This window comes from Adiantum capillus-veneris, chromosome 7 (genome assembly GCF_014529385.1).
Source record: "Adiantum capillus-veneris isolate H3 chromosome 7, ASM1452938v2, whole genome shotgun sequence".
In the NCBI taxonomy this organism is placed as follows: Eukaryota; Viridiplantae; Streptophyta; class Polypodiopsida; order Polypodiales; family Pteridaceae; genus Adiantum; species Adiantum capillus-veneris.
Genome location: NC_140937.1, coordinates 100,049,885 through 100,071,690, shown reverse-complemented (window position 1 = coordinate 100,071,690; position 21,806 = coordinate 100,049,885). Strand labels below are relative to the sequence as shown.

The 21,806-nt window shown below is 45.0% G+C and overlaps 2 protein-coding genes and 1 pseudogene across 2 annotated transcripts in view; 2 read left to right on the top strand and 1 right to left on the bottom strand.

Moving 5' to 3' along the window:
- Positions 1 to 1,438: 1,438 nt before the first annotated feature.
- The window catches only part of LOC147454324 (uncharacterized), a 36,507-nt gene continuing 16,139 nt past the window's right edge, over positions 1,439 to 21,806 (bottom strand). Inside the window, exons 5-11 of the mRNA XM_086516327.1 lie at positions 3,380 to 3,639; positions 3,177 to 3,283; positions 2,915 to 3,104; positions 2,521 to 2,792; positions 2,331 to 2,432; positions 2,057 to 2,263; positions 1,439 to 1,970 (exon numbers count right to left, since the gene is read on the bottom strand). Coding sequence (XP_086372453.1) covers positions 1,818 to 1,970; positions 2,057 to 2,263; positions 2,331 to 2,432; positions 2,521 to 2,792; positions 2,915 to 3,104; positions 3,177 to 3,283; positions 3,380 to 3,639 — 1,291 coding nt within the window. The 3' untranslated portion in view covers positions 1,439 to 1,817. The remainder of the gene's footprint in view (positions 1,971 to 2,056; positions 2,264 to 2,330; positions 2,433 to 2,520; positions 2,793 to 2,914; positions 3,105 to 3,176; positions 3,284 to 3,379; positions 3,640 to 21,806) is intronic.
- On the top strand, positions 8,135 to 10,036 carry LOC147454326 (uncharacterized; annotated as a pseudogene).
- Positions 10,163 to 10,756, top strand: LOC147454325 (uncharacterized). Its single transcript, XM_086516328.1, has 2 exons — positions 10,163 to 10,222; positions 10,320 to 10,756. Exons 1-2 carry the CDS (start codon positions 10,178 to 10,180, stop codon positions 10,746 to 10,748), a joined length of 474 nt encoding a protein of 157 aa, XP_086372454.1. The 5' UTR covers positions 10,163 to 10,177; the 3' UTR covers positions 10,749 to 10,756.

Here is a 21,806-nt window from a genome sequence, read left to right as displayed (position 1 = left end):
TCACTGTAAGGCAACCCTAGACACCACGGAGGGAATAGTGAGCCAATTCAATATGTAGTAGTTGTCCCATTGAGAATCGGTCCAAGGGATCCCAAGCAGACTCACACTAATTGACAGGAAGGAAGGTGCCAAGCAAGAAGTTGAAATAAGGACCTGCAAGTTCTTTGAATAGTGGGTTCTTAGATACAAGCACTACCACTGTACCAAGACTTATACTGTTCACAACAACAAGAACGACAATGGCTTTTCATTCACAGTACAATGATCAACCACCTCAGCATACATATCTTCTTTAAAACATAATCAGCAAAATAATTAATTATCTGATAGAGAGGCTAGTCTAAGGGCTACTATAAGGTAACTAGCCTGAAATTAACAGAACGATTAATTATCTGAGTACAAAGGTTAGTCTGAGGGCTAGCATAAGCATGGAGGACATGCAGTAGTACCGATATTGGCCTCTCAAGTCGAGTGAAAGTACATGAAAAGGCCACATCATTGTGGCAAGAACCCTAAAGACTAAAAATGTTATGACAAGATACAACATAAAAAGGAGCAGGCTAGACTGCTAAATGATTTGAGGATGGTATCAAAACTTAAAAGGAGTCCGAAAGACAAAAATAGCATGTCCGTAGTCTAGTGGTGATAAAACACAAATAACCATCGAAGGAGCACATTAGCTTACACGAGCAAGATACAAAGGAGTCCGAAAGACATAAAAATAGCATGTCAGTAGTCTAGCGGTGATAAAACATAAATAACCATTGAAGGAGCACATTAGCTTAAACGGGCTGACGGTCAATTACACTGATCCACTCGCAATCTTGGTTGCGGGCTTGAATAATCAGTAACTAGGCTTTTCCCACTTTGTCTTGCTAGGTCTGTTTGGGTTGGGGTAAGTATTTCTGGTGTAGCGCTTGAAATTTCTGCATTCAGAAAAATCATGCAATAAAAAACACAGAGGCATAATAGAGAATGTCAGCCCTAAAATTAGAAAGCTAAAACACCCTTCCAAGGGGTTTTACCATTCTAGAGCAGGGCGAGGAAATTGCCACCCTTCAAAGGAATTGTAGGAAATTTGAAGAAATACTTAATACGCCCTTTCGGCCCCTTTTACAATTGAAGCGACTACTTTTGGACCTCTAGATTTAGTTCTGTTCGGAGGGAGTAGAACTGGACTTGCATGCTTTGACACCTAGTTCAATAGGAGAACACGCAAAGAACAATAGGGCATGGCAAAAAAAATGGGTGGAAGACATACTACAAAAAGAGAAAGTGGTCATGCAACAGAATACCGCAATTTGTGTAGAAAGAGAAGGGGAGTTTTGTTCAGGCCTTCGAAATGAAAAGCAGTCACCTTTCAAATTTCAGGGCCGATAGAGATCACAATTTTGCTGCGACAACTCAATAGCAGACATTTAAACATGACACGAGCAAATGCACATTATAAGGCATGATGCCATGCCGAAGGGAATCCCTCCCAACTTTTGTCCCCTCGAATGAAGAATCTGTGCGACCTTGGTGGCACAAGTCCAATACAACAGTTGAAAAGAATTTAAAGAACCAAACACCGTCATCATGTTAGACCCTGGTTTTTCTAACCTTGTTCATCATGACACAAGTAAAGCGCTCCAATTAAATATAATCTAAGGATTCCATGCCAAAGAATGATTTACCAAGCAATCAGCAAAGTGTCTCCTCACTTCAAACTCTACCATCTAGTTCAAAATTCTCTGCTTCCGTAAGTTAATCGACTAAAAAAGAAAAAGAGATTTTTTTTTTCCCTCCTGAACTCGCTGCGGCTCACTGTAACCAACTCAGCCCTCTTGAGCTGATTTTGAGTGTTGCAGAAGCACTATCTCTGCTTCTTCGACTTTAGAAGCCAACGCATCTTCTGAGTCTAGCAAAAAGAGAAGCTCATTGTTGTCCATCTCTAAGAGCATGCCTGTGATTTTTCCAGCCAGGGGAAGCTGCAAAAAAGCAAAATCCGCTCGATCAGAGGCCATCTTGCAACATCAAGGGTGACTCAACAGAATGACCACAATAGAGAATCTACCTGACGTTTTTGGACAAGTGGATAGAGGCGCTCTCCCAGCATTTGCTTTTGTTGTTGTGGCGAGGCCTTCGCAAGCACACTACTCCACTCTCCCAAGTCTGCTTGCCCAGTAGCCAAACCACCTGGAGCTGCCTGCTGATTCACCATGCTTACTTCCTGTTCCCGGCCCCACCCATTAGATGGCTGCTTTTGTGCTTGTCGTGTACGCTGAGACAAAATGAGGTAGTTAGATTACTATGGCTGAAAATCAACCAGCTTCGTTCTCAAAGCTTACTTGAGGCTGTGATTGTAGTAACCCCATCGGAACACTGCCAACTTGGGGAGGCCCATTGGCCAGATTCCTCATCTGCTGGCGTTGGCGCGGCCCAGGGGGCACCTGTGATCAAGATTTGCATGTTTCATTGATGCAATTGAAATATAGATGAAGTGAACCAAAATGCAAGCATCACAAGGCAGACTATTACCATTGGGAGAATGGGCATTGGTTGGAAACCTGGTCTGCCCACAGGCAACGGTGGCCTCCATCCAGGCCTTACACCAACTGGATACATCATGCCCTGTCTTTGGGGCATTGTGGAAATCAACCCAGGAGGTGTCGCATAGTACAAAGGAGGCATTGGAGCTGGCACCATTGGCCCCATCACTTGCTGAGCATAATGCTGCTCAAGTTGTGCACGCCGAACTTCCTTGCGCTGAGCTATGGCAACATATATTGGTTTGCCAAACATCATGAATCCTGAAACATATTGCTCTCAGCTAGTACGTTCAAGTCTTATGATTCAAAAGGCATTAAAGGATGTTATAAACACAAACGCTCATTATGTTTTTTATCTCCTAGACATGATTGCCTTCACTTACCATGCGACTCGTCTACTGCCTTTGTGGCTTCCTCGGGTGAAGAGAAACACACAAATCCAAAACCCTTGCTAATCCCTTTTTCGTTTCTCATAACCTTTGCCGACATGATAGTACCATATGATGAAAAATGTGATCGAAGAGTATCCTCATCAACGGCATCCGTGAGGTTTTTAACATATATATTAGATCCCTGTTTAAAACCAGCAAGTCATGAGATGGGCTCAAAAATGTTGTTACCACAATCAAGGGTGTAGAATCCAACCTGAAACTTCTGAATCCACTCAAGTCGTTTTTCTTCATATTCCCGCCGTAATAATTGTTCACGCTCTGCTCTCTTTTGTGCTCTGCCGACAAAGAGTATTTTTGAGCCTGCAAAACCCCAAAGCCAATGCAGATGCGTGTAAACATTCAGGTGTGAATTTCAAATGGATCTATTCAAACGGTGGGCTAAACCTTAAAGCTTACCAAGCTGAGCTCCATTCATAGCATCAACTGCTCTCTTGGCATCTTCTGGATTGTCAAAATTTACAAATCCAAATCCCTTGGGTCTATCATTCTCATCTCTCATGATAATAAGGTTGGTAATTTTTCCAAACTCTGAAAATTTCTCTTCCAGTTCGTTCTCAGTGATGTCGTAATCTATATTTTTGACATATAAATTAGTATATTTGAGGTCCGCTCCTGATAGCATTCTCTCGCTTCTTTTTACAAACTTCCCAACAAACCTGTAAGAAAAATGCATACCAAATATTACAGAAGTTAAATAGGACAGATTAGCAAATACTGTGTACAACCAATTATTCTCAACACACCCACGCAGACCCCTAAAAGAATCAAGGAAAAGCCCAGATTCATAGTGCAAGTTAATAGACTGATAGTTCTACCAATATAGCTGTCTACTCCCTCATTCATAGCATCAATCATATGTGCCCAACCATATCATTTATGCAGCCTTTTCAGGAGCATCAGCAAATTGTACACTCTTAGATGAGGGTCTTGTTACAGACTTGGATACCCTAAGTCGGAAATCTGGCACGACACGAGAGAAAAACTTAAAATACTTCACAACTTTTAAAATAGAGTCGACACGGCCAGCGTACTTCCGTGCCCAGAGGTATTGGCGCCAAAATCTGGCATCCCTTGCGGTATTTATTTTTATATTAATGCTTGAGCAAAGTTACAGAGTACAAGGTGTCAAAGGTGGCAGCGGAAGATGCAATGAGGACAAGGCCTGGCTCGTGATCCGGTGGGTACCTCGACTCCGATCCAGAACACCTGCAATGCCAAACACATGAACAAGGCACACCTATGGAGAAGAGAGATCGCATAGGTAGAATGAGACATGACATTTGAGAGAGAGAGAGAGAGAGAGAGAGAGAGAGAGAGAGAGAGTTGGGAAGGCTCTCCATGCTGATAACAATTTGCTCATACAATTGACCAAGGGTGGTCCGGCATAGAACTGATATGCCTATAGATAGATCCGAGGACACACACAACTGCGACTGCTACTGACACTGCCAACTGCTCCTGCAACCAAGACCACTAACACGGCCATAGCATAGGCTAAGCTCTCCACCATTGATCCATCTCTTGGCAAAGGGAAGAACTCAGATGCCCACGGGATGGGCTGCCTTGAGATGATCACAAGGAGAAGAGGATCTGCTGCCCATGTCTGTCCTAGCAAGGGATCGTCACCAAAAGGCTACTGCCATCATCTGTAAACATCTCCTGGGCTGCCCACCAGAAACGTTGAGGGCTGCTGTCACAAGACGAGCATCACACGCGAATAGAAAAGAACAGACTGAACAGACTTTTAGCACTTCAATAAAAACTGAACTAAGAGAGAGAGACGACACGTGACACGGAGTGGTAAAATTCCACCCCAGAGAGTATTCCTTGGCGCCCCTTTCGGTATTTCTTTATATTGCATCAACACAATACAAGCCGGTACTCTAGACTCTACACCTTCTCCAAAGAGCATGCCAGAGAATGAGCCATGGCCTCATATTTAAAGGCCCTTGGCCCCAAAAGTAGTGTAAGGTGCAGCGGAAGTGAATGTTGAACTTTGCTCAAGATGAGTGCTCTGAACTGTGCTCGAGAGTCCCTTTTACTTTCGGAAGGGAGAGCCTTCCGTTCCTTTAGTGAGAGAGTGCAATTGATCACAAACAAAGTGAATGACATTGTGAATGTCAAATGAAGGTGCTGAGACTGAGAGATAGAGAGAGAAGAATACGACACCAGACAAGTTGTCAAACCCTCCTCCAAAGGCCCCACTCTCTATGGCGAGAGCGGTCTACTATTGATTGCACAAATCTCTACAATGCTTTGACTTGCCGACGATGTCGACAACGATGAGGACGATGACGAGACGAGCTGAAATTTGAAAATGCTAAGGGCTGAAATCTGCAAATCTTTATCTGCTGAGTTCGGACTCTATGTCGGTGGCGATGTCGATGGCGACAATGCGACGACGACGCGCTGAAAACGCAGATGCTGAAATCTGTGTTTTCCAGGCTGAATCTTCAAACTTCGCGGGATTTGACCGTGCCGCGGGGATCTGTTGCAGGAAGGTGAGATCTGTGAGGTTCGGGACTTGTTCTGTGGAGTGGCTATGTGAAACTTGAAAACGCTGGTCTTCTTGTTGACTTCTGTGGGTATCTGCTAACGCTAGGGCTGATCTGTTGTCTAGAGTCGCCGAGAATCTGCAAGTGCAAAAACGCTAGCTGATCTAATGCAATGCCGCTAGGCCTTCTGGTGAATGGAAACGCTAGAGTTGTCGCGGGAGGGGGGGGAGTCTTGCTTAGAAGTTACCTGATGAACACCAAGTTCCTGCTGCCTCTTCTGCCAGAAAGTGCCCTACCTAGTTCCCAACAAAAGTCACTTAATAAATAAGTGAAAAATGTCAAAAATAGGGAAAATAGGTTCTGTGCACTGGAAAATGCTCCTGATGGATTCTAATGGTAATGCTGATGATCATGCTATGTGCAACCAGAGGATATGCATCTAATCTAAGTGTCTGGACATGCACGGTCTGCGAACAGACTCACAAAAGTGCCAGATCACTTCCTATTCTAGACTGACTTGACTTAACTGAACCCTGGTCATGCTGTAGCTTGTCCACGGACACAGAGGGTTGGATGTGTCACGTGATAAGCAGTTTACATGAAAAGCCTTCAAACTCAAAAGCAATGCCCAAAATCTACCAACGCGTTTTGCGAAAATCCGTACAACTGCCACATCAGCATTTTCACCGCGTTTTTCGGAAATCTACCACGTTAGCACTGTCAACGGAATTTTAGGCATGTCCGTACAGCTCCCACGTCATCAATCCACATGCGTGTGTGTGTGTGTGTGTATGTGGGTCCTGCTTTATTTTGAATGTCTTTGTGTCACTTGGGCCCTATCAGACCGGGTCCCATAAGTTTGTAGGACTTCTTCTTTGGTTGTTGCTTGTTCTTCTTAGGGTTTAGGCCCCTCGGCCTTGATCTGAAAGTTGGCTCTGCTCCTTACTGAATTGACACATCAACACTTTGTGACATCCCCCCTTCTTGTAAGAGAGTAATCGTTCGCAATTACAGCATATATGCAAAACAATTCAAGTTAGCTCAAAATTTCCGAGGGTCATTATGAGGGACAATTAGTTTGCTCTTTTTGTGAAGGAGTTGGCTTCTCCTTTCGGCTCTTTTATTAAGGAATGGGCTTCTCCTTTCGGCTCTTTTGTTAAGGAGTCGAATTCTCCTTTCGTCCAGATCGCAACTCGGTATTCCGGCGTAGTAAAATTAGCCATCTGTTATGAGCGCGTATAGAGCTAGAAGAGAGCAAGAGGAGGCGCTCACAATGTACAAGAACTTGGACTTGATGATAAGCTTAATATTGATTATAAAATTTAATACTTTATTAAGAGAGCTAGATACAAGACTTAGATTACATGACTTGAGTACAAGACAAGGCTTGATTGCAAGGACAAGCCTTGAACATAAGAACTAGAACACGGATTTCCTCATAGGAGGCTCACAACTGGTGTTGGGAAGACTGAGGGGCTTGTGGCCCAAGACCCCTATTTATACTAGTGCTTGAGGAGGTTGGGACTTTCTAGGTTCTTCTAGATTCTTCTAGAGCCTTCTAGTGACGATGTAGACGATGACACAGGCGATGATGCAGGCAGCGACTGACTCTCAAGCATCCCTGACATTACCCCCTCCTCTAGCGACGAGTTCCACGAGGAGCAGTGGTGTTCCTTGACTGGGGCTTCAATGGATGCTATTGATGGAACTCTTGGACTTTGAGAGATGCATGCTGAAGATTGTGTGCTGGTTCCCAGGTTCGTTCACTAACATCATAGCCTTTCCAATGCACCAAGTACTGTAACCTGCCACGCGAAACTCGAGAATCTAGGACTTTCTCAACCTCATATTCGTCATGTCCTTGAATCTCAACCGGAGGAGGTGGTTGTAGGGCTCTTCCTGGGATCTTAGATGTGTGACAAGGTTCTAGGACTGAAACACGAAAGACCAGATGGGTTTTCATGGATGAGGGCAATCGAAGTTGATAGGTGACTGGATTGACTTGACGGATAATTTTATATGGGCCAAGCCTTCGATAATCAAGCTTTTGACAGGGACGAGATGAACGCAGATCACGCCGAAGGAGCCACACTTTATCCCCTTCTTTGTATTTTGGATGCTGCATGCGATGGAGATCTGCACTTTCCTTATACTTGGATTAAGCTTCTTTGATATGAATTGTAAGTTCTTTGTGAATTGCAGATAATTGTTGTGTAAGATGAATAGCAACTGGATTCTTGACTTGATGGTGTCTGTGGATATCCTGTTTGGGATGTTGACCATAATTAGCAAAGAATGGAGTGTGAGGCAAGGTAGTACCGTACGTACGTACGGATGCAATCCGTACGGTACGTCCGTACCGTACGGAATGCATCCGTACGGTGCAGTATTTTTTTTAAAAAAATTTAGCCAGCGCGTGTGGCGTCCGTTGCAGCGATAGGGTAGCGTTTTATTTTTTCAGTAAAGCTCTTTACAGAGAGTGTGCGCTTCTGTAAAAGTTGCAGAGTAGGTGCATAGCAAGTGCAGAGCAGGTCTGTGAACGCCTTTCTTGTAAAGAAAACACCATGCCTCGCGAAGCCAACCCCCTCTGGAACATTCACACTAATGTGGGCAATCCGGATCAGGTACACGACGTTGGCAATGCAAGTATTGTGGGATGCAGAAGACCAGTACGGTCACTCGTGTCGTCAGACACTTGACGGCAGTAGGATGTACAGCCAATTGTGGAGCATGCAAGAAGGTGCCGCCTGCTGTAAAAGATCAACTGATTGCAGAAAAATTTCCAGCAATGGCAAGAGTAAAGAAAGGTAGGGGAAAACAATCTACACAAGATGCTCTTCATGATGCCCTTCTCGGAGACCTTGGGGAGACGGACACTCAAGATCAAACGGTGGGAAGTAGTGAACCTAGTGCACAGGCTCACTCTAACAGGAAGAGGGCTCGTGTCATGCAAGATGTTGAGGATGTGTTTTCTGAGGATGTTAATGATACGGAGGATGTCACAGGGCCTAGGCAGACCACCTTGCCCTCGCGTGTCCATACTCAATCTTGGATCAAGGAGCGACAAAAGGTGGCGGAGATGGAGATTGCTCGCACTCTTATTGAGTGCAACATCTCCTTCAATGTATTGAGGACTGACCAATGGAAAAGGATGGTGAAGGCTATTGCTCAGGTTGGTCCCACAGATACATGGACTGGCTTAGAGTACAAGAAAATGCGTACGACAATGCTTGATGAGCAAAAGGCTTTGATTGACAGGGCTTTGGTTCCAGTGAAGGCAGGATGGAAACAATTTGGGTGCACAATCATTTCAGATGGTTGGAGTGACATACGTCGACGACACATCATCAACATTCTTGTGTCATCTTGCCTTGGCACATATTTTTTGCGAGCCGTGGATGCAGGGAAGACAGGGGAACATATCACAGGTCAGTTCATTTACACGCACATTCGGCAGGCCATTAGAGACGTTGGCGCAGAGAATGTGGTACAGGTTGTCACTGATAATGCATCAAATTGCAAAGCAATGGGTGACTTGATTTCAGCAGAGTTTCCATCCATAGTTTGGACCCCCTGTGCTGCACATTGCCTTGATTTACTCATGGAGGGGATAGGGAAACTCCCTTGGGTGCTGCCTATTGTGTCTGATGCAACAAAGATCACCACTTTCTGCCGCAAGAAGCACCAAGCACTTGCCATCTTTAGGAGCCACAGCCAGTTGGATATGGTACGGCCTTCAAAAACCAGGTTTTCCTATATGTATTTGGTGCTCCATAGGCTCTTCAAGCTAAGGGATTCCCTGATGCAAACAGTGGTGGATCCCAAATGGAGAGACATGCACAATTCCCAGCAGGAGAACACTAAGTACATCTAGAGGCGTGTTCTTGATGAGAGCTTTTGGACAGAGGTGCAATCTCTCACAGTGGCTTTGCAGCCTGTTCACGTGTTGCTGCGTGTCACGGATATGGAGGGGTCCACACTAGGGCTGGTTTACCATCTATTCTTGCAGATGAAGAGCCACATTAGAGAGTGTCCTTCTTTGTCTCAGCAGCGGTATGTTTCCTTGATTGCATCATTGACAATTGTTGGCAATGGTTTTTTTTTAGATAGCTCGGACCTCCTACACTGAGATGCTTCTTTTTTGATGGATGTGTGCAGACGAGATGACATACTGGCTATTGTGGAGAGTCGGTGGATGTTCATGAGCCGTCCTATACATGGAATGGCTGCATGTCTCCATCCTCTCTACAAAAAGCCAAAACTATTCCATGATAGAGATTTGCTTGCACTACGCGATTCATACATCTCGTTGAGGTATGACGGGGACACACAACTGGAGATTGATGCTGAGATGATGAGCTTCATCAACAGCTTAGGTCCTTCCTTTGTGCGGCCTGTGGCACTGAGACAGGAGGCCACCAAGTTTCCTTTGACTTGGTGGCAGAGCTATGGGAGACAGGGTCTTCCCAAGCTTACGGATCTTGCATTACGCCTACTTTCGCAGGTAAATACGAAACCTAAACCATTGCCACTTTTGCAGGTAAATACTAAACCCTAAATCATTGTAATTTCCCACTTGAAGGATTGCTCTACGGGTGCTTGTGAGCGCAACTGGAGTGCCTACTCATTGATCCACACCAAAATACGCAATAGGCTAAGCACTGCGCAACTAGAGAGGTTGGTTTACTGTAGAGCCAACATGAAGCTTGTGCGAGCCTACCATGCTTTGGGGACACCAAAGCACGTAATATTAAATATGTGGTTTTGTTAACTCGTCGATTTTACTTATGATGATATGATCGAACTCTTTGTAACGTACGTTCGGTTTTTTCTATGAGCAGGTAGATCCCACGCAGGTTAAGATGGTGCCTGATTCCACTATAGAGAACATTGAGCAGCAGACGAGAGATGAGCAGGAGGAGATTCTTCGACTACTTCATAGAGAGTTGGAGAGTGTGGATCGACGAGTGACTAGATCGCGAGCACGTGCATACAACATTCCACTCCAAGAGCGAGCTCCAGATCCAGATATTGCACGACGTGAGAGCATTCGCAAAGGAAAGCTTCCTGTCCGCAAAGCACAAGTACGTGCAAATGAGGCGGTTCGTCTCATTCACGCCACAGAGGAGGAGGATCTTGAGGATGTTGCAGAGCAGCCACAAGTGTCTATGGTTGTGGAGCCAGAGTACGACGACGAGGGCAATGTCTTGTCACATGGAGACATTCTCTCCTCTACAGAGAGCTCATCTTCATCCGATGATGAGTTCTAAGCTAGTTGTCTTGGGAGAGAGAGACTTGAGTCTCTTGACTGAGGACTCCATTGGGTTTTTTCTAGTATTATTCATGCTATGTATTAGTTTTAACTTTTGGCATTTGCACCTTGCTAGTTTATGAGCTTTTGTAGTCGGCATCAGACATTGGTCATGATTGCTATGTCATTCTCATTGGTCATGATTGATATGCCATTTTCATGCCGGGATGATTGTAGTGTAGAGTTTTGTATTTGCAGTATTTTAATCATCATTAGTCAATCTTTGGATCTTCACCCTTGTATGATCATTGATGTACATTGTCTCTTACCTTACAATGCTATGTTGCTTTTGAGATTATGGTATCGAGTCTGTCATACTATTACTGAAATCGGGTATTGTGTCCCATGTTCGTATTGTGTCCCATGTTCGTATATGGACCATGGTAGGTCACTTGATCGATGTTTAATGCAGGTAGGCCTTTTCATTTAGCCATATAGATTGATAGTTTATATATTTGTGGGCTTCTTTTGTGAAATTTCAAATGTTTTTCCTAATTTTTAAGCGTTTTTTACCAATAGTGCGTATTTTTACGTACCTTAAACCTCAATCCATACAGGACTGCGTACCTTACGTACCGAATACGTACAGTATTTTACGTTTGGTTCCACCTTGGTGTGACGGGTGGAGGCATCAAAACTGTTGTGAGCGCGTATAGAGCAAGAGGAGGCGCTCACAATGTACAAGAACTTGGACTTGATGATAAGCTTAATATTGACTATAAGATTAAATACTTTATTAAGAGAGCTAGATACAAGACTTGGATTACATGACTTGAGTACAAGACAAGGCTTGATTGCAAGGACAAGACTTGAACATAAGAACTAGAAGAGGGATTTCCTCATAGGAGGCTCACAACTAGTGTTGGGAAGATTGAGAGGCTAGTGGCCCAAGACCCCTATTTATACTAGTGCTTGAGGAGGTTACTTGAGGAGGTTAGCACTTTCTAGGTTCTTCTAGATTCTTCTAGAGCCTTCTAGTGATGATGTAGGCGATGATGCAAGCAACGACTGACTCTCAAGCATCCATGACAATCTAGCTCTCTTAATAAAGTATTAAATCTTATAATCAATATTAAGCTTATCATTAAGTCCAAGTTCTTGTACATTGTGAGCGCCTCCTCTTGCTCTCTTCTAGCTCTATACGCACTCATAACACTTAGGTAAGACTTGGATTACATGACTTGAGTACAAGACAAGGCTTGATTGCAAGGACAAGACTTGAACATAAGAACTAGAAGAGGGATTTCCTCATAGGAGGCTCACAACTGGTGTTGGGAAGACTGAGGGGCTTGTGGCCCAAGACTCCTATTTATACTAGTGCTTGAGGAGGTTAGGACTTTCTAGGTTCTTCTAGATTCTTCTAGAGCATTCTAGTGATGATGTAGGCGATGATGCAGGCAGCGACTGACTCTCAAGCATCCATGACACCATCACACCCAGACCGCACTGATCTTCCACGGGTGTTTTGATGCACTAAGATTACATACCCAGGCAATCTCATCCAATTAGGAATATTCAGTAGTTAACACATCACACTGCAACACAAATGCTTACATATGAATGTTACAAGACACAACAAACAGCGCCGTTGAGCACTCCCCCGAGACAAACGGTCTGCGGTATGAAGCTACTCAACAACTACCTCATCACTCTCCCTGCAAATAACCTAAAAAGATCCAGGCCATGAGCGCAGAGAACTGTACAACCAAATGCTCCCCAGACCGCAGTCTGTGTCGCTTGGAGGTTCAAGCATACAACCAAACGCTCCCCAGGCATCGGCCTCCATCGTTCGGAGGTTTTCTAGCATACAACAGAACTCTCCCAAGACATCGATCGGCCTACGTCGTTCTGAGGTTTTCAAACATACAATGAAACGCTCCCCAGGCATCGGCTTGCGTCGTTCCGAGGTTCAAACAATACCAAAACAGTATTTCTCACTTGTCCACCCGAGAGTAAAACACCAATCATTTGAAACACCGAACATTTGAAATCGGCACCAAAACAAGTTCAAAACAGATACCATCCATTTCAAACAAATTTCAAACAAGATCACCAAACAAGTTCTCAAACAGAACTCAATCTTAAAAAAACAATCTCGACATCAATCGAGCTCGAAAAGTCAATTGACAATTGACTTTCTATACTGTTCTACACCAAAAATTAGGGTTAGATTCCTTCCATAAGGCCATAGTCGACCACAGTATCGTCCATCAACTCTTGGACAAATAGCGTTCCTTTGGCGGCAATGGTAGTCCCAAGACATAGCAATCTCAACAAGAGACACCTACTGAGAGACGATGTCTAGAAATTTCAAATTATAATCTGCTAGGGTTTACATGGCAAGCATTTCAGGATACCCCACTCTGCTAGAAGTTGCACTCTAAAGGAAGATATCAAAAACCATATAAACTCGCGCAAAAATTTTCTCGAAAGCTTACCAAGTCCTTGGGGTGTGCGGCTTGGTAGCTATAGAGATCAACATCTGCATGGCACTAAGAGAAAAAGCAGCTCGAAACACAAATCTTGGATCCTTCTCTTGCAAGTGATCTTTATGGCTTCTGCCCTGTAAGACATGAGCGGTGAAGACGGGAGCGCGCCTGATGCGCGGTAAAGTAAGGGTGGGAGTGGCTAATAAGTCTGGGGTCAGAGCACGAAGCTAAAATTTCCAATGAACTTTTGAAAGTTCGACCTTGCTCTGCCTGCTCTTTGGTAGGACCGGTATGCTTTCAGAAAAGCACACGCCTGATGCTTTGATACCACTGTCACAAGACGGGCACCACATGCCAATAGAAAAGAACAGATTGAACAGACTTTTAGCACTTCAATAACAACTGAACTGAGAGAGAGAAAGAGAGAACACGCGACACGGAGTGGCGGAATTCCATCCAGAGAGTATTGGCCCCAAACCTTGGCGCCCCTTTCGGTATTGCTTTATATTGCATCAACACAGTACAAGCCGGTACTCCAGACTCTACACCTTCTCCAGGAAGCATGCCAGAGAATGAGCCCATGGCCTCATATTTAAAGGCCCTAGGCCCCAAAAGCAGTTTACATGAAAAGCCTTCAAACTCAAAAGCATCTGGTTCAAAAGCAATGCCCAAAATCTGCCAACACGTTTTGCGGAAATCCGTACAACTGCCACGTCAACACTATCAACGGGTTTTGCGGAAATCTGCCACGTCAACACTGTCAGCAAAATTTTAAAAATGTTCGTACAGCTGCCAGGTCATCAGTCCACGTGTGTGTGTGTGTGTGTGTGTGTGTGTGTGTGGCTCTTGCTTTATTTTGAATGTCTTTGTCACTTGGGCCCCATCGGACGGGGTCCCCATAAGTTGGTAGCACTTTTTCTTCTGTTGTTGCTTGTTCTTCTTAAGATTTAGACCGCTCGGCCGTGATCTGAAAGTTGGCTCTGCTCTTTACTGGATTGACACATCAGCAGTTTGTGACAGCTGCCAAGGAAAATGCTCGTGTAAGCTGATGAAAACGCTAGGCTGCCTGAAGGTAAAAAACGCAAGGCTACCTCCTCCTCTACACGCTGCCGGCTGCACCAATAACGCTGGCTGCCTCCCCTCTGCCCACTGGATGCCTGGCCTCAAAAAGGCTGCGCCCTCGGTTCCCCAGGGGAGGGTGCCCCTGACTGGGGCTGATCTGCACTGAAATGAGGTGATACCCCTTGCCTGCCTATATAGGCTCAATATCAGCCTGCCTAACCCAGACCTCTAGCCCCACGACCTTGGTAAATGGGGGAAAATAGGGAATAGGTGCACATAGGCTCAGGAGGGAAAATATGCCAGGGCTGGGAAATGCTATTCACAACTAGAGACCATGGAACCAAGCCAAAACTCGAGCTAAACATGGCTAGACATGACCCGAAATGAGAGAACAACCTCACACTCGTCGGGCACAGCCACAAAACAGCCCTCACTCCTAATCTTCTCCTGGGAGGTACCGGAGCTACCACGGTCCACTGCACAGGAATATGAACTCTAACACCCCCTCTTAGATCCTGGACAAAAAACGGATCCAAGGAGCTGGAGTGAGCAATCTGCAACTGTAAAAAGAGGGTTTCGTGGACGAGGATGTCTGCTACAGAACTCCGAGGTTGAATAGTACCTGGCCAGTACACCATCCAACCGCTACTCCCGAAAGACGTCGGGAAGTATAATGTAGTCTGCTGAAAGTAAATCCAGCTCTATGAAGAATCTCCTCAAGCCAACCGACTCACAAGTCACACACATAGCATCTGCACAAGGTACTGCTGCTTACCGCTTCAAGAGTAAACATCCGAACTGAGGGTAAAAAGCATAAAAGACTGGTATCAGGATCATTTCCCAACTCTAAAGTACTCCACCCTCAAGGAAAGAGTCGAAAATCTACACCTCCGGTCATATATACCACATGCCAAAAAAAAACTCCAAGCTACAACGGGAAGTCCAAGGGAAGGAAACAATCCAAGGCTATTATGGAACTATATGTCCAATGATAAGGAACCAAAGAACTGTACCAACCACCATATAGAATGATGATCTGCAAACTATATCTTAAGGAACTTCATCGGAACTGAGAGTGAAATTGTAACCGATCTGTCTGGAACACCACCCAAGAAAATATCACCCCACTCTCAAAGTGAATCGGGAAAAAAACATCCAGCAGAATGGAAACACACATCAATACTGAGACTGCAGCTAAAACGGTAAGATCAATGGAAGATCCTACTCCCAAGCTCTGCAAGAGAGAAATAGGGTGTTGTAGAAAGCAACTAAATAGAATGTCAATCCTGTCTGCTACACATGGAACCAGAAGAACTGAAAGGAAATAGTCCGCGGAAACCGACTCCCAAGTTGGCTCCATATCCCCCTCTAAAGGGAGAAGTATCCGAACCATGGATAACTAGCATAACTCTCCAACAGTCTCTGCCTGTGTAACTGGAGCACCAAGAATAGGTGAATCTGAATGGAAAATAATAATGATATACCTGTTGATCCTAGAACCAAATCTGGAAGAAGCAAGAAGATTGTCTCCCCTCTTTGAAGAATGCCATGGCTAACTGTAACTGGTTCCTAGTCCGAGAAGGACCACTAGCCACCTGTACAAAAGAGAACATGCCGATCTAAGGATAAGGAAAGTAGGTGTGTCCTGTATGGTACAGTCTCCAGGGATCAATCTGGAAGACGAGGCATACGAACTACTGCTCGGGTGCACTGTGAAGAGCAACCGTCACACCACAAATCCAAAACACGACGCCATCACCGAAATGGCTAAGGGAAAACATCCGCCAAGATAATAATTGCATTGTGGGCTCAAGCACACCATCCAAAACCGCAAAAAATGGGCAAGGGAAACCTAGGAGTGAAAGACACCATGCGTGGTACTCCACTGAATGGAGCACCGGTAGTCGACTAAAGATAATAACCTGGAAACCCCCTCTAAAAGAGAAGTATCCTCAAAAGTACGCTCTCAGGTAGCAAGTGACCCAACCCACGTCGGAATAGAGCAAACACTGACACTGAAAGCTCAAGAGCTAAAGCTGAGAACTCCTCCTTAAGATAGGAAGTCCCCCGCACGCTCAATCCTGGGAAAAGAGAATAAGTACCACCAGAAAGAAATCTAAGACAATGTAGAGTAAAATTGCTTCCTCTATAATTGCATAACAAGACCTGAATCTCATGAAACTCGAGACTCAAAGAGAATCCACACCACCGGTAGACTCAGATTGCGAAGAATAGGAAGACCTGAAAGGTCGTCGTCTGAGGATCATGTTTGCCAAAGAAGCCATCGAGGTCTAGAAAGACCTAGCTACTCAAGCAAACTCCCTAAGATCAAACCAAATGTCCGCCATATCTTTGCATCTGCCAAGATTAAACCGGTCGGTACAATCCAATACAAAATGCCGAACTGCATACAGACTCGGAATAGCACATATACTACCACAGTTGTAACTTGCTTCCTAAAAAATCTTCATCATAAAACTGTCCTTTGTACTTGTGCTGCAAGGAACATACCCACAACTAAACTGTGCAATCAATATCCAATACACAACATAACTCCAATACTCAAATGAAGAGTAAAGGAACCGGCTCGGGGAACTAAGCCCGTGAAGAACGTTGGGGCTGATTTGTAACATGCCAAAGAAGCTAGACAAAAAACTACAAGGGAAGAACCTGCTATTAGCCAACCATGGCCAAATCTGCTCACCTGAAAGAAGGGTTGTCCCCAAGATTGGAGCTCTCCAAAGGGATGTATGGAAGAAGCATCCAAATGTTGCTGACTGCGGGAGTAGGAACTAGATGTCCCCACTAATTGCCGACACTACGTGCAAACCTGTCATCCAAAGGATCTCGACAAATCTGTTGTCGATCATCAAGAAAAACTGCCCATAAAGGGTTGTAAACCTGTCCCAAACTGGTGTAGACTAGCTGAGAAGGATCGGAAATTGTCCCACAATTGATACTGACAAGCTCACAAGAGGGCAAGGAAGTGACCAAATCCGTAGGACCACACTACTACTGGGGAAAGGAGAAAACATGGAGAAAGGAAGGGTCCATACTCCAACATAACCTCCTCGTATTGTTTTCATTGTTGGCTAAGGGTCTGCCACCACATGCTCCACCTCTAAACCTCATCCAAGGAAGTCAGATAATCAAACAAGAAGTGGTTTTGGAGGTAGGAGTATCCCGCTTTGGCTATCAAAGCAAACTCCAACACATGCACTGGAACATGTATCTGAACTGGTACATACCGGATAAACAAGAGTCTACTAAAGCCAGAACTGGAACTTCCATCCATAGATGGAAAATGAAAAGTCATGTAACATCCCTGCTTCACATCGGGAAGAATTTCTCCTCTGTCATCCATAATTCACAATCTGGAACAAAGTGCAACTAAATCATCAACCTGCTACCCAAAGGATAGGAAGCTCCGTCGACAATTACAAGAAAGACGTGCATTTGCAAAAGGCAAAGCAAATCTGCAAATCTATTTTCTCGAAGAAAACACGGTCATAGAAAGCTCCTCAAAAAGGGATGAAGAAGATCCTACGGCTGTCCAAACACTTCTCTCCGAAGAAGAAGCCGGAAATGAGTAGCTCCCCCTCTGGATCCAACAACCGCATGCTTGCTCTCCTTGCGGGAACGCACGGTAACATGACGCCATCTGGGATAACTAAGGCAGTCTAGCACTGCTACACAGACGAAGATCCAAGGCCTCCACATACCCAAAGCTGCCCCAAACTTGGAGAAAACCAGAAAAAAAACAGCAAGCTTCTTCTCTCTCAATTATGTCCAAGACCGCACCGGATCAACCATCTCCGAGTACTCAAGTGGTCGTAACAACATAGAGCTCTAATACCATGTCAAAGGTGGGAGCGGAAGATGCAATGAGGACAAGACCTGGCTCATGATCCGGTGGGTAACTTGACTCCGATCTAGAACACCTGCAATGCCAAACACGTGAACAAGGCACACCTGTGGAGAAGAGAGATCACATAGGTAGAATGAGACAGGACATCTAAGAATGAGAGAGAGAGAGAGAGAGAGAGAGATAGAGATCTGGGAAAGGCTCTCCATGCTGATAACAATCTGCTCATACAAGTGACCAAGGGTGGTCCGACATAGAACTGACATGCCTATGGATAGACCCGAGGACACACAACTGCGACTGCTACTGACACTGCCAACTGCTCCTGCACCCGTGACCACTAACAGGCCCGTGACCACTAACAGGCCATAGCATGGGTTGGGCTCTCCACCACTGATCCATCTCCTGGCAAAGGGAAGAACTCAGATGCCCACAGGATGGGCTGCCTTGAGATGATCACAACTGGGCTGCCCACCAGAAACGCTGAGGGCTGCCAAGGAAAACGCTGGTGTAAGCTTATGAAACGCTGGGCTGCCTGATGGTGAAAACGTTAGGCTGCCTGATGGTGAAAACGTAAGGCTGCCGGCTGCACCAAAAATGCAGATGTGGGGGCTGCCCAAAAACGCTGGCTGCCTCCCCTCTGCCGATGCCTGACCTCAAAAGGGCTGCCCCCAGGGGCGCCCTAGCGAGGGTGCCCCTGATTGGGTCTGATCTGCACTGAAATGAGGTGATCCCCCCTGTCTGCCTATATAGGCTCAACATCAGCCTGCCCAACCCAGACCTCCAGCCCCACGACCTTGGTCAATGGGGAAAATAGGGAATAGGTGTGAAGAGGGCACTGGATGCACATAGGCTCAGGATGTTGCTAAATTGGCTTTATCTGACAAAAAAATAATTCTAAATGAATTATTGGATTTATAAGTGAGAGGGTTTTTTCGCTTGGAACATCAAGGAAAAATAATTCTAAATGAATTATTGGAATTTAAGTGAGAGGGTTTTTCTCACTGGAGACATCCGAGTACAGAGTATTCCTAGTGCGTCATTCAAAGTAATGACGATAGCACTGTGAACAAGAATATCTGTAAGGCCACCAAGAACGGGTACTTCTGATGCGTCACATCGGATGGGTGACAGGGAGCATCGGGAAGAAGTATCCGACCATCCGGGAACGGACATCTCTGATGCGTCATAGGATGGGTGACATAGAGCATCGTGAAGGGGATTGTACCGTAAGTTCGGTAGGAAAGGACTAGGTGCTGGGTATTCCTGATGCGTCACAAGGTGGGTGACGGGTGCATCGGAAAGGGGATATCCATAGTCGAGAGGAAATCCGACCTGGAAAGAGGAATACGCGTAAAGACGCAAGCACAAGAATAAAGATGGGTTCTGAGAAGCTTTTCTTAAAAAACGGAAAATTTGAACGGGTTTTCCGAGAAGAGCAAACACTTTCCCGCGAGGAATCTATATTTGCATTGCATTCGTGCATGTGGTTGCATCTAGGGACGCCTGGGAAGTGCTGTGAAAGCATTGATTTTAACTTATAAGGTTTTATTGAGTTTTTGGGCAGGTTCAGACCAATTTTAAAAATATGCCGGCCGTCCACTTAATAAGTGGGCAGCCACTTAGAAAATAAAGCAACAAAACCAGCCAGCGAATTCTCTCTCCCTATTTCAGGTAGAACAGGAAAAAAAAAAACAAAAAACAAAAAAAAATTATTTAAAAAAAAAAAAAACGGCCGCGATCTCTTCGCGAGCAGCTATTCGTGCCGTGGTGAAGGAACTATAAAAGCACCACATGCCCTCACCGAAGGGAGGTTGCCAACGCCAGCAAGAGAAGACTCTGCCGCCAGAAGACGCGAGAGATCGCGAGACTACAAAGCACGGAAGTCGCTTTTCTCGCGCAAGAGCGAGAGGTACCTATTGTGGATTCGCCATACGAATTGTTGTCGTGTGTTTGCGTGTGTGTTTGCAAGTACTTCATCGCGAAGGAGAAGCGAGAAGGCTTCTGCCTACGCTTGGGAATTCTGGAAACGGAATTCGGAAATTGTCTGCGGAGTCTCAACTCCGAGTACAGACGGAAAAAGGATTGAGAGCTTGTCTCTCAGATTTCCCTTACGGGAAGGAACGACCATCGAGTCAAAGATTTAGAACGGAGGGGTTTTCTCTGGTTCTTGTGCTTATAAAAAGATTCTCCCTAATAAAGAATTCTCTTTAAGGGGGGGGACCAGCCCATCTTCTGGTCCCCAGTACTGTGTCGATCTTCTCACTCTCTCTCTCTCTATCTATTTCTCTCTATATCCTTTGGCTTCAATAATAAGAGATAAATTCTATTTATCTGAGTATAATTTATATTGTTATGCGCTCTCGTTTGTGACACAGGGGGAAAAATATGTCAGGGCTAGGGAATGCTATTCACAGCCTGCAGGACAACTGGAGACCATGGAACCAAGCCAAACTCGAGCTAAACATGGCTAGACATACCCGAAATGAGAGAACAACCTCACACTGGCCGGGCTCACCCACAAAACAGCCCTCACTCCCTAATCTGCTCCTGGGAGACACCGGAGCTACCACCAGACAGGAATATGAACTCTAACACAAGGATCCTCTATGCTCAGATGCTCGTCAGCCAATTGAGTGCAGAGTGGGCCTAAGTTCATATTTATAGGCCCTTGGCCTTCAAACTCAAAAGCAATTACATGAAAAGCTGCAAACTCAAAAGCAACTGGCCCAAAAGCAACTGGCCCAAAAGCAACCAGCGTGGATCACGAAAATCCGTAAATCCTGTCATATGGCATGTGAGCGCAAAACGTAAAGGTCCATATTGGTGCCAAGTCAGCATGTCAGCGCAATCTGCGAGGTTCCGTATTGTCTTCCATGTCATCAACCACGTCATCAATTTGTGACATACCCCCCTCTTAAAAGAATTGTAATCGCCCTCTATTACACCTACAAATCAGACATAAGCCATAAACCAATTCAGTAGACACTCTACTGACTCCAAGTACCGACGCACTAGACGACACAAATCAAGCACTTGCACAAAGACGACAGTCACTGAACATTCACATCACTTACAAATCATATCACATAGAATCCATCAAGATCTAGGACCATGATTCCTGGCAACGTATTTAGCAATCGCATCTAGATCCACACCAGACCTCACTGGTGTCGGATTAGCTAATCCTTATTGCGATCATGTCCATAGATTTCTCAAGACCGAAATGCTGCAGTCATTTCGTCTTCCAATCATTTCGTCTTTCAATCCTGCACTCAAACACAATCACACGTGTGAGTAATCAAAAATCAGATTCATTTCCGGGAATTCCAGCTCATCAATCACACATTGAATTCATACTGAACAGTGTTTCAATCATTCAATCTAGTCATCTTATTGCTGTGTAGCTATCTCATCCCTCGAGAACTCTTGATGTGCTCACCACAGTATCCAGTCATATCATTTACCATCAGTCATCATCATGATTCAAAATTCATGATTCTTATATCGAATCGTGATCGGGTCATTCTCGAGCTGTCATTGCTCCCGATTACATTGATATGCAAATTGGTCATGATCTCATTCTCGATTTCACCTGTTATCTATTCACAAATAGCCAGATCTTCCAAACACATTAATTTCATACATAAATCAGAGTCAT